Source organism: Protopterus annectens, chromosome 8.part0, assembly GCF_019279795.1.
Source record: "Protopterus annectens isolate FY-2018-M chromosome 8.part0, PAN1.0, whole genome shotgun sequence".
NCBI lineage: Eukaryota > Metazoa > Chordata > Ceratodontiformes > Protopteridae > Protopterus > Protopterus annectens.
Genome location: NC_056741.1, coordinates 1,301,248,887 through 1,301,261,252, shown reverse-complemented (window position 1 = coordinate 1,301,261,252; position 12,366 = coordinate 1,301,248,887). Strand labels below are relative to the sequence as shown.

Below are 12,366 nucleotides of genomic sequence, written 5' to 3'. Positions count from 1 at the left end.
GATGAACAAGGGAGTAACTCAGAATGAGGAGCATGCGTACTGGCTAGTTTGTGACAAAAATTATTTGAGTTTGACTGTGATGCTAACTGGAAAATAGAAACAAGTAAAGTGGACACTACATTGTATTAATTTGCATGTGAATACATTTTAATGCTAGCCATTTTGTATCTTATTACAACAATGGTTAGTCCCAGTATTGCTCTAGACACACTCTGGCATTACACTTTCTACAGATCTGTTTCCCAGGACTTTGGTGCTGTAGCAGTACAAACAAGGCACTGACCTTGTTCTTTGCCTCCCACTGGCATTCTTCATAGGTTCATACCTTCTTAAGTTTACAGCCAAAGCAAACCATTCAGAAGCTCACTCACTACACGTGAGAATCTAGTCCTCCCATAATTCCATCTGTTCTAACCAGCATTTTCCATTATTGGGCGAGTCCCTTCCTCTTAGAGAATAGTCTTTTCATGAATGAGTCAGACTGATAAAGTGTGTGTGTGTGTGTGTGTGTGTGTGTGTGTGTGTGTGTGTGTGTGTGTGTGTTGGTGATAGTGAACCCCCAGCCTAAAACCATGAACATGCTACGTAAAATGGCTGCCACCTTAATGTTGTTGGGTTTAGTGGTACTTTCCATAATTTGAAGGGAGTTTGATATGCAGTGACCTTAAACTTGTACTCATTCTCACATGCTTCAGCATTCAGTCTCACCCTATAAAAAGGCCAAACCAGCTTCACTTATGCTGGCCATTAAGTCACTGCTTGCAGACCCTGAAACCGTGCACTCTGAAAAAGAGCTGTCCTCAGATTGCCTGACTTCTACTTTTCCGCAAGAGCATGCATCCATGACATAACCCAGATCATTTGTTTTGCGTGTAGGAGCATTTCATTTGCAACAGTGGATCAGGATAGTTTCTTTCTCTTTGCCCTCCCCCCAGTTTTCATTTATTTTCTTGTGAATCTACACATGTAGAGGCATTTCATGGTCATTATGTCTGTCAAAGATTTCATAGTATTTATTGTCCTACTAAGTGCTGAGGTTGTCATTTAGATTTCTTTCTGTTTCATTTCAGGATTCAAGTACTCCACAAGGGAAATGGTCACATCAGATGGAGAACCAGTTGTATTTAAACGAATCCACCACGTGAATGTTAGTATGCTTTTCTATTTCCACTGTGATAAAATGACAGATCTTGACTTTTGATAGTAGCAGCTTTCTACATGTAAAATTGAGGCTTACAGAAGAGTCCTACATATTTTCCCAGTGCTTTAAGCTGCACATTGAGGGCTATGATCTCTTCCTCTGCTGCTGGTTGCCTTCAGCATCCTCCATAGTGCCTCAGATGGAATTTTTTTTTCTTCTTACATAAACTGACAGAAGGGCAATAATGGCCACTGTTAAAATGGGCCTTTATTTCAATCAGGTGAGGAGACATGGGTATTCCTTTTGGGCTGTCTTCAGTTCCATTCTGTGGTTTCTCTGCTATGTTGAAGTTTACAGTAGTTTATTAACACAGTGCAGCTATCATTTTTTGCATTCTGATGTAGCGGTATAAGCCTAGAATATACTTGATGTCCATTTTATCATTATTGAAACGTTGCAGCTGCCACACCAGACTCCTTCCACTCAGAAGAAGGTACCACTAAAGTTTAGACATCATCATGCCATTGTCTTATGTCCTCTGGAGATCAGAAAGGCTGCATTTCAGCCACTCCAACAAAGAGCAGGAGTACACATTTCCGATGAGCCATCAGGTGCTCAGCCTTTTTCTTCTTGGCTGATCTTCAGACATCCAACAAACTTAGGCATCTGGTATCCCAGATAGATATCCAACTTTTTGCCAGCATTTCACAGGAGGTTGCCCATGATGGAAAAAGAAATGATGGGAGGAAAATAAACTCTTGTTTATTTGTTTTGCATCCTCAAGTGAATGAGACCCCGTACTTATAAATGCCTGTTTTGAGAAGTGACTCAATGGGATTCGCTGCAGTTTAATTGCTAAAATATACGGTAACTAAGCAGTGGCTATGAGAAATAAACTGGATATAACACACAGTCCCTTTTCACTTTGAACTCTATAAAGAGATATTCCAGGCAAATGAGAAATTGTATAAACAAACTTAAGTCAGCCGATTAAATTATCTGTTACACTCGTATTCTGGTTTATTTGTAATCCGGTTAGTAAACCAGCACCTTTGCTAGTTGCCTTTGAGGTGTTGCAAAGGCAGTGGTGTACCAGTATGAGGCTGTGAGAATTAAACTGTGGTTAGCATGCTACAGCTTGTTTGTACTTTACTCCTTAATCTTAGAAATTAAAGTGCCACTGCCATCCAGTTATATGAATAAAGGCTTCCTTTACTTGCTTATTATTGAGAAACATACTGTATCACCCTAATCTGTGTTGAGTGGCTGAAATGGAATCCTACCATATTTGAAAAGGACATAATGTACTAGCATGGCAGTGTCTTATTTAGCAGCTGTCTGATTTGTGAGTGCCTGTAGGCAGGTAACATACTGCTGTTTTTTGGAATAACAGCAGGTTGTCTTGCATAAGAGTACATGAACAGCGGTAATACGGAATAAAGCGAGATATTCTACTTTGGGATGATAGCTGAGATCAAATTGTCATACTTTGGAGTATATCTGGATAAATTTTGATAATGAAAATTTAAAAAGACTGCCTGGTGGCACAGAAGCAGAGCATCTGTTTACAGTGCTAATGGCTCAATTTGAGGAATGGACTTGAAACACTCTTAAGGCACCAGACTGGTCATCTACTCAAATTACAGAGGCATCTGTGACATCATTGCATTTGCCACCCCCTAGTAGGTACTTCAGCCACAAGGATGATGGCTCCCAGTTCTGTGCATGCATCTCCTCAGTGAATCCCTCAAGACTATAGGGGAGTACCATCAAGGTCAACATCCTTAGAGTGCAGGTGGACTACCTGCCGAAGGATTACACCTGGGATAACCAAAAGGAGCATTTGGGAGGTCCAGAGATTAAGCCATTGTGGAAAGCTGGAGAATAGTTGGAGGGTTATACACTGCTGTAAGGGGAGGACATTAAAAGAAATAAAGGGGAGAAAGTTTCCTTATGAGGCTGTAAAAAACAATCATGCTGCAGTGATGCCAAGACTGACAATGAAAAGTTGAAGACAAGACTTCAGACCTGGTAAAATAAATAATCTAATAGTTGGGTCCAAAATTGCAAGCATACACTTATTTTAATCTTCTACTAATATGATCTTGGGAGTGCTAACTGTTTACACGGGGCATGTGTAAGTCATGACTTATTGCAGTAGAACGTATTGTGTAGGTGTTTCTTGGACTGGGTCTGAATATTTTCCTTAAAGAGTTTTATAAAATATTAATTAGCCTATGACATTTTGTGCAAGGCCTATTTGCTGTCCATTTGGCTTTTGTTTTTTGTTTTTTTATTTAATAATTACTGTACAGAGTGTACCTTTAATTAATTTGTAGGCTTCTTGCGGTGGAGTATTAAGGAACTATGAGATGAGATTCCTTATTGAACAGACTAGTAGTTAAGATATAGAGATATCCCGAAGCAGTGATGATTTCTGAGACAAATGCTTGTTGAGAGTCAGAATTTCTAAAGTGTGTAAAATATATTTATGACTTGAGAACCTTGATCTGCTGTGTGGAATGTTTTTATTTCAGGTGCAAATGCCAGACAGCAAAGAATACCAGCCTGTAGAGTGTGCTTTGGTTGTGAATGCTGCGGGAGCTTGGTCTGGAAAGGTTGCAGAAATGGCTGGCATTGGGACTGGGCTTCCCAATTCAGTAGATGCGGTGAAACTTCCTGTGGAACCAAGGAAAAGGTATTGATGAAAACAATGTTTTGGTTTGACACATAGTAGTGTCCTTGTGAAATGAATACCCCATGTGACATAAATGTAGTATTTGGCACATTTAGTGGTAGCATTTTGCTGTCTGCTTATAACTGCAGTAGAGCCTGCAGAATGCAGCATTTTTAGGTATCAGACATGCATTTAGAACTATTAAGTAAAAATGTTAGTACCCAGTTTTAGGGTTAGTAAGGAAGCTTCACTCAAAAGAACAAAAAACATTGGAGATTTATTGCAAAATCTTTTAATAACCTACTGTAAAATATAGTTTTAGTAAGGAAATAAATGATTTCTTACATTCATATGTGTATGTAAAGAAAAGCTTATAAAAGTTCAGAGTCTGGTAATTTTAATCCTTAATTTGGTTAGTTTAGTTTTTCATCCAGTCAGAAATTTGTCAAAGAAGCAATAAGTGACTAAGTAAAATGGGCGTATTTGCTTGAAAAATGAAAGTGCTGAATATATATAGTGAGTCAGCAAAGGAGACCTGCAGCATCACCACTCTGTTTACAAGGCATCAGGCTTGTGTCTGTCTTAGGAGGATGTTTGTACTGTGCCTCTGTCTCTTCGGAGTTCTAAGATATAGTTATAGTGATGCAACATGATAAGGAAAGAGAGTTCGAGATTTCAGCCATATAGTGAGAGTAAAGAGAGAGTCAGGTGGGACTTGTTGAAGGTAGCTATGAGTATTAAGAATATGTAGAAGGAATTTAGAGTCCTAAAAGAGGAATAACTCTGGATGAAAGAATTTAGAGAGGGACATTTGTTGAGAAAATGCGGTACTTTGTAGGCTATTTTTAGATGAGAAGAGTTCTGGAAGCCAGTTAGTTTTCCTGAAAACGACACAGGGTTGGGTTCTCATATATAAGCTTGTAGCAAATTTGGCAATCTTGTTTTGTCATTGTTATAGCTTGATGAGCAGAAACTTAGCGCAGTTGCTGTGTGTATGTGAGGGAACTGGCAGCGAAGGTTTTGATTGTGTATATAGCAGCCCCACTTTTTAATGAATTTTCCTGATAATGTGTTGGTCATGCAAGTCATATTTAAAGTTCTGATGTTGTTGCCTTCATTTGCTCTTCAACCTGGGGGCTCGAATCCAAGGATCGGATCCGACTCTGATGCATACCAAAGCTCCAGGTTTCAACATCTGAGCTCCTCCCCTACTCATAATGCTCCTGTCCTCCAAATCCCTCAGATCTCATTTGCTGCACTTCGTTCAGCATCAGGTAACATGTCTGAGCTCTTCTGGGTTTTCCTGTGAGTTTAGTCAATTATTTTTTGTGCTATTTCTATCTATTGTCCTTGAATATTCTTCTTTAGTGTTAGTCCTTATCTTATAGTTTTCCATCTTATCCTAGAACCTTGTAAATTTGTATAGTCCTTCTTGTGACCTTCCCTTTCCCTTCCCTACCCATTTCTAACTCTCATGAGTAGTCTCTGAATCCATCAGTGGCAACTATGATCTTCCATATGTGGGGTCAACCTTCTTGTGATCTTTTTTCATCTCCCTCCAACACCAAATGCATTGAGCTTTTTTGCCCTGATCCTTCCTCAGGGACAGTCACAGAGAGATGCTCTAGTCCATGCTTGGCCCCCCAGTCTTCTTTATGTTTATCCTCCTCTTCCGCTTATTCCCAAATTTCTGCAAAAAGCTCAGAGGTTGAAGTGCCAAGTGATCCTCATTGCTTCCTTTTGGCTCTGACAAGTTTGGTTCCCCTTCCTTTGGTCTCATCTGGTCTGTCCATCATGGACTCTGGATCCCTGTCCAGGTCTGTTGTTCCATCCCTCGGGATGCTCCCATCTGGACCTCCTGAACCTGAAACTAACTGCTTGGTTACTCCACTTCCAATGATGGCTAGAACTCCTGGGCATTCTTCCCCAGTTAGAACATTTTTGATTGCGGCACACAGACTGTCCACGAGCTAGCTATACAACAGTAAGTGGAAGAGATTCTCCATTTGGGCTCATCAAAACAATCTAGACCCTTTTACAGCTCAGATTCCTGCTGTGTTGGATTTTCTGGCTTATATATTTTATATAACTTTGGAACTAACTTTGGGTGGCATGATGCCAGAGAATCTTCTTGGGCTAGGCTTATATAGCCTAGTACACACCTGTGAACCTATGAACTTATAACGGAGCTAGGTTTTCTATGGTGAAAGTGCAATTGGTGGCCATTTCCAATTTTCACATAAATAAAAATTATTTTTCTGTAGCCTCATCTAAATTGTGCAAGGCCGTTTTAAAAGGTACCTTTCTCCTCCATCCTCCTATCAAGGAACCTGTTGCCCCCTAGGATCTCATCTTGGTTTTACAGGCTTTAGTCTCACCCCCTTTTGAGCCTTCAGGTAAGGTAGATTTAAAGCTTTTGACCTGGAAAACCATCTTCATGGTGGCCATTATCTCATCCAAAAGAGTATCTGAATTACGGACTTTGTCTTGCAAACCTCTATATTTGATTTTACACAAGGACAGAGTTACGTTGCGTACTAACCCTTCCTTTCTGCCCAAGGTCGCTTCTGACGCTAAAATTAACCAAATTATCAACCTGCCTGTCTTCTTCCCTAATTTTTAAAACAGAGCAGAGTACCACCTTCATGCATTGGATATACACAGACAGCTTCATTTCTATTTGGATAGAACCAAGTCTCTTAGGAAGTCTGATCAACTTTTCATTTCCTTTTCTAATTCCAGGTTGGGTAAACCAGTTTTCAATGGTACTCTGGCTCATTGAACTACTAGTTGTCCACAAGGGGCATCCCTTTACTGTGTCACATTAAGGCTCATTCTACTAGGTCTCTTTCCATCTCTTCAGCCTTTTGGTCGAAACTTCCCACTGATGAAATTTGTGCAGCTGATACGTGGTCAAACCACCATACTTTATATCACATTGCAAACTAGACATCATCTCCAGGAACAGAGCTTCCATTGGTTCTACTGTGCTCCAGAATAGCCTTTCTTCAAGGTATTCTAAGTTCTTCTGTAGCTGGGGACTCTGTTCCACAGGTTGAATAGCAAATGAAGGCAACAACATCAGATAAAGAAGTTATGTACTTACCATAACATTCCATCTGTGTTCTTGCTTCTCATTTGCTCTTCACCCTTCCTTCCCTCCATCACCCTACCTGTGGAAGGACCTAACGGAATTACTGGGGAAAATAGTTAATTACTGTTTGAGCTGCTGAAGTATTCTTTTCTGTCTTCCCCTTTTGTCTTTGGGTGATTTTTTTCTTGCTTCTATGATTACATGATATATAGTGGTGCAGCAAACTAGATCTGAGGGATTTGAAGGAGTGGAGCATTATGGGTACGGGAGGAGCTCAGATGTCAGAGCCTGGAGCTTTGGTATGTGACCCGAGTCAGATCCGATCCTTGGATCCGAACCCATAGATTGAAGAGCAAATGAGAGGCAACAACACAGATGGAACTTTATGGTGAATGCGTATCTTATTTTTATCACCAGTTGTTACTCCAGGAAGTTTTGTGTGAAAGACAGTATCAGTGGTGGTGGTACATTAGAGGATTGAATAGTAAAATTGTGATTGGGGGTTTTGTAGTACTTCAGGGTAAATAGCATAATTTATTTTTGGTGTTAAGCACTACGTTAAGTTAGCTAAGTGTTAAGTTAGTCTGTAGATGCAATGCTTCAGTGGTACAGGAGAGTTTGGTGATATACAGGAACTCTGGAATTGATTTTGTGGCAAAAATGATGCAGAATTGTCAGCATATTGAATAGTCTTGAGTTGAAGACTGAATGGAGACTATTAATAAAGATATTAAATAGTAAAGGACCAAGAATAGGTCCCTAAGGAACACCTACTGGAATGGGGAGAAAGGAAGATGTGTTGCCATTTCACATTTAGGACTGTTTTGGATATACGAGTTAAACCAGTTGTGGGTTGAGGTGCAGAAATGTGAAAAGTCTAGTATGAGGAAGTGTATCAAAAGCTTTTGATCAGTCAAGGAAGACTGAGGAGACTAGATAGTTGTCCTGTAGGTTAATGATGTTGGGGAATAATAGGAGAGTGGTGTCTGTGTTGGAAAGTAGAAATGGCAGGAGTTGTGAGTGGATGCATTTCTTATGGATTTGGAAAGAAGAGAGTATGGCAGTGGGTCTGTATTTGGATAGTTCCACTTAATTATTGCCTTATGAATGAACATGATAAATGATTGTCTTCGGATGTGAGGGAAAAACAGATTCTTGAATAGAGTTCTTAATTATAGAGTCTAGATAGGCTAGGATTTAAACTGCAAACTTAAGGTATTTGGCCTGAAGATTATCAGGTATGAGTGCAGTAGGTTTCAGTTAGGAGAGATATTGCTGAGTGTTGGAAGTGATTCTGGGTTTTAGAGTAATGAAGTGGGAGTTGATAGTGAGAAGTGCAACCGGGGGCGGGGGGATCAGCAGACAAGAGAAGCCGCAGCTTTGATGATGTGGCTGTTGAATGTACATGCTCTATCAAATCCCTTTTTTTGTTGGGGTTGTGTTGGGTACAGTTGCTAGGTTTAAGAAGATATGATACAATTGTCCTGAACGTTTTTGGGGGATTTGAGATGATGTTCTTGGCAGTTGGAAGTATTTTTTGAAGGCTACTTGGGCTTTAGTAATACTACAAAGGTGTTGGTAGTTTTAACAATTAGTAGTGGTTTTGTTGGTTCATTGTATGCACCCTGCTTTGTCCTCTTGTCTCATTATTTTTGGTAGAAAAAGTTAGTTGTGGAACAGGATGAGGTTTAATTCTTTTTCTGTAAAAAGGATCCCGTTCATTTAATATTTTTAAGAAGGTGATGTTGAAGCATTTTTTCATTATCATCCAGTGGGAGGTGTTTAACTGTGTCTCCAATTAGTGTTCGAGTTTCAAGAAAGTGTCTTTGTTAAACTTGGAAAGGTTATCAATGTAAATACAAAGGACTGGTTTATTGTCCTTGGACAGAGAGCCTGTGATATAGGTTGGGTCAGGATTGCTCAAGATTTTCAGAACAATTAGAGTCCAATTCTTTCCCAGTAATTTTTTTTTATTCTTGTTGGAGCATATATGAGTTGTGGGAAACTGAAAAGGTTGTAGGAGTAATAGTAAGGATAATTTGTTTAAGTCTAGTTTATATTGCCATCATTTAGCATGATGGTTTCAGGTCATACGTTATTTGAGTCCCATGAGAAGCTGTCTTCATGTGTGAATGATTTACCTTTGCTGTTAGGAGGACAAGTGATGAGTAGGAGATGTGGTAAGATGGGGTTATAAGGGAGAGGTGGTTGTTCAGAAATGATGGAGAGTTTTGACTGGTTGCTTTGAGATTTGTAATTGTGGCTGTGATGTGCTTTGTTTTGTTGATGATGGTATGGAGTGTATATGGTTACATATAGAGATAGAGGGTGTGTGAAAAAAAGTAGAGGCTGGGTGGGAATTGGGGTATTGTGGGGGAGCAAAATGAAGCCAAGCAGGTTACACAAAGGTACAAAGGTCAAACTTATCTCAGGAAAAAAAATGTGTGGACTTTGGCTCTGAGAGTTGCTGATTGTAAGTAGTAAGGCACAAAACAAAGATATCAAAGATATTTGAAAGTCCAGCTGAGATTAGCTAAGTGGATTATTTGGATCCTAGCAGTACTGCATGAGTGTTGCTCCAGAAAGAAATGTAGCCTACCTAGGATGAACCCTCTAGGGTAGCAACACAGGCTAGGAAGTAAAGTGATAATGTACCAAAGAAAGTAGTTAAAGAACTGATTTTAGGTTAAGACAGGCTGTGCATTATTATGCTTTTGGGTTCAGGGCTTGCACGTCTTTGCCTGATGATAAAAATATAACAATACTAGTTGTACATCTTATGTTAACTGTGTAGTTAAATGAGCTACTACTGTATTACAAAATCAGAAGGAACAGAAAGATTCCAAGGTAATTGCTTGTATATCTTTCCTTTGAGGCTTACAAGTGTAATGTGTTCTATAACTTTTTATTCCTTCCTAGTTCAAGATTACTTAAAATACGTACATGATGCTGCCAGCTAAGGGTGAAACAAGAAATATGTTAATTGCTGCCTTTACCTTTATTGGTTGCCTTGAGCAATCCATTGATTTTCTGTGGTTTTGCTTAAAACTGAACTTGTATAAATCATTCTTTTATGAATTTGTTGTAGCAGTCTGGCCTTTTTTGCTTTAGGCATGTATATGTATGCATGCACAAGCGTGCACACACACTCATCCCTTGTATTTGTGAGAGTATTGGGTAAGCATGTGTTTATTGAATATGTACATACATGCGTGTCTGTCTGTTATCCATGATGTACACATACACACATATTTGTGTGTTTATATATCTGCACGCACACATACATATACACATATGTAGATAAAATAAGTTTGTATTTAAGTTTCAGTAGGCCTCATTGGTCAACCTGCAACACACTGATGTTTTCAGCTAAAAGTGGAACATTTATTCTTTAAAAGAATGTTTAATATTCCTTGTAGTTTTGCTTTCCTATCATGTCCATGAACTCCAGTTGAGATACAGTGGCAGGATTCACACCTCAGGGACACACCCTTGTCTATTCTACACCCCCCCCCCAGCAGACAAAAGTCTGTCAGTCCTGTGTCTTCCCCACTAATCCTCAGTGCTCCAGCTGCTAGATGAAGTCATGTGACTGACAGAGCAAGTGGATGCCCAACCTTTGTATCAACAGGTTGGTTATACTACACACCTTACTTTATATTGAACATTTTACTGCATTTCACTGTCATCATAATCGTATGTTTCTGGATTTCGCTTAAGTTTAATACACAGATATTCACATGTTAAGTAGAAAATAGACCGTATTATATCTCTGGAGCTGGTATACATATTCTGTTTGCTTTGTAATTGAGATACTCTACCCAGAGAGAGCTGGCAGACCTGTTGTTTTACTTCTTAAAATGTAATGTGTCATGCCTGGGATTACACGATTATCCCTATTGCATGTTAAATTGTTGCTTTTTTTTTTGTTTTGCTTTTTACTTGCTGAGTTTTCTGGACTGATTTTCCCCCACTAGCCTTCTAGGGGTGGCATCCACATAGCTCATCATGGACAGGTTAGCCATCATAGTTAACTGTTGTGGCTAGTTCTTTGTTTATTCATTCATCTCCCTTTTTCATACTTGAATTGCTATATAGTATACGGGAGATTGTTGTTTCCGTCATGCTATACATTTGCTTTTGTGTATGTCTGCACTGAGTACTTCATGCTATGCATACCTGCGGCTGTCTGTAGCTGTCACAACAAAGTGCTCTCTCAAAAGAGTACTTCACTTTTTCTGTCTGATTAAAGAGACAATATCAGGCTCACTTCTGACTGACTTTATATCTTCTCCAACTTCTAGGCCACTGTTCAAATCTGGGTACCATGTTTAGGTCTTTATTCCCCTGGTTTCATGTTACCAGGCCTCAGGATTGCTTTTTTAACTCTGCATAACTGACAGTGTCTTAAGTGTGGTGGAAATCAAAGCTATTTTAAAGTGAATGACATGTCTTTGATTTGATGGCTCTCGTAGGTTTGTCTATGTGTTTCATAGTCCTGATGGTCCTGGACTGGACTGTCCGCTGCTCATTGACTACACTGGTGTGTACTTCAGACGAGAAGGACTGGCAGGAAACTACATTGCAGGACTTTCTCCAACTGAGGTAAGACCTAGTGTTTGCTTAGAATAAGAAGGTGGAAAGTTGCAGTGTTTTATGGAGTATGAGAACTGAACTTAGGAGCTTTAATGGTTAAATGTATTCATTGTTGTGGAATTAATTACTTTTTATTTCCCAGTATCTAGTGAATTGTGCTGGTTGCAGACTTTTATTTTTCTGCCATCTAGAATATATTGCTTTGTTATTTCTTGAGTCTAGCCATTATAGAAAGAACGGTCAGCAGATCAGAGGTTTGCTTCTGTACAGGACTCCATACAGAAGTGCATAGAATCTAATATCAGAGGTCTACTAGCACATTTTACATGTCATCCAGAAAGGCATCCTAATGGAGAGATGAGAGGGTCCTAATGGAGAGATGAAAAGTCAGCAAGCAAAGGGGAGTAGTAGTGCTGAAATTGAATTCATCCTCAAGTCTTGGTGAGTAACTTCACAACATGGACCCTGTTTTTCCAAAATCTCACCAAGGCGACACTGATATATAGACTGTATTTATATAGCATATATCATGGACAGAAGTAAGTCAAAAACAAAAAAAAGATAGCTTGGTGCACAAGACCCATGATAAAAAAGTGCCCAATCCTGGTATGTGCACTGGTGCCAGGACTGGAAAAAAATGACAGTGTAGAATCCTCAAAATCCAGAAACATTCCTACAATGGGCTAGACCAGGCCCAGGGGGAGGATGCCCTCCTTGTTGTAGAAGGAAGTAGCAGTCCACAAAAGTCACAAAAACTGAAATGCCAAAGAAGAGCCATAAAGATGATGGAGTGGACTATTGAGGATAAGAAAGAAATTATGTATTGTTACTATTATGCAAAAGCCCAGAATTTCAGAC

The 12,366-nt window shown here is 39.5% G+C and overlaps 1 protein-coding gene across 3 annotated transcripts in view; it reads left to right on the top strand.

Moving 5' to 3' along the window:
* The window catches only part of FOXRED1 (FAD dependent oxidoreductase domain containing 1), a 422,838-nt gene that overhangs the window by 242,946 nt on the left and 167,526 nt on the right, over window positions 1-12,366 (top strand). For all 3 annotated transcript variants that reach the window (XM_044080822.1, XM_044080820.1, XM_044080821.1), the window contains 3 exons: window positions 1,071-1,147; window positions 3,679-3,839; window positions 11,388-11,517. In XM_044080822.1, coding sequence (XP_043936757.1) covers window positions 1,071-1,147; window positions 3,679-3,839; window positions 11,388-11,517 — 368 coding nt within the window. The remainder of the gene's footprint in view (window positions 1-1,070; window positions 1,148-3,678; window positions 3,840-11,387; window positions 11,518-12,366) is intronic.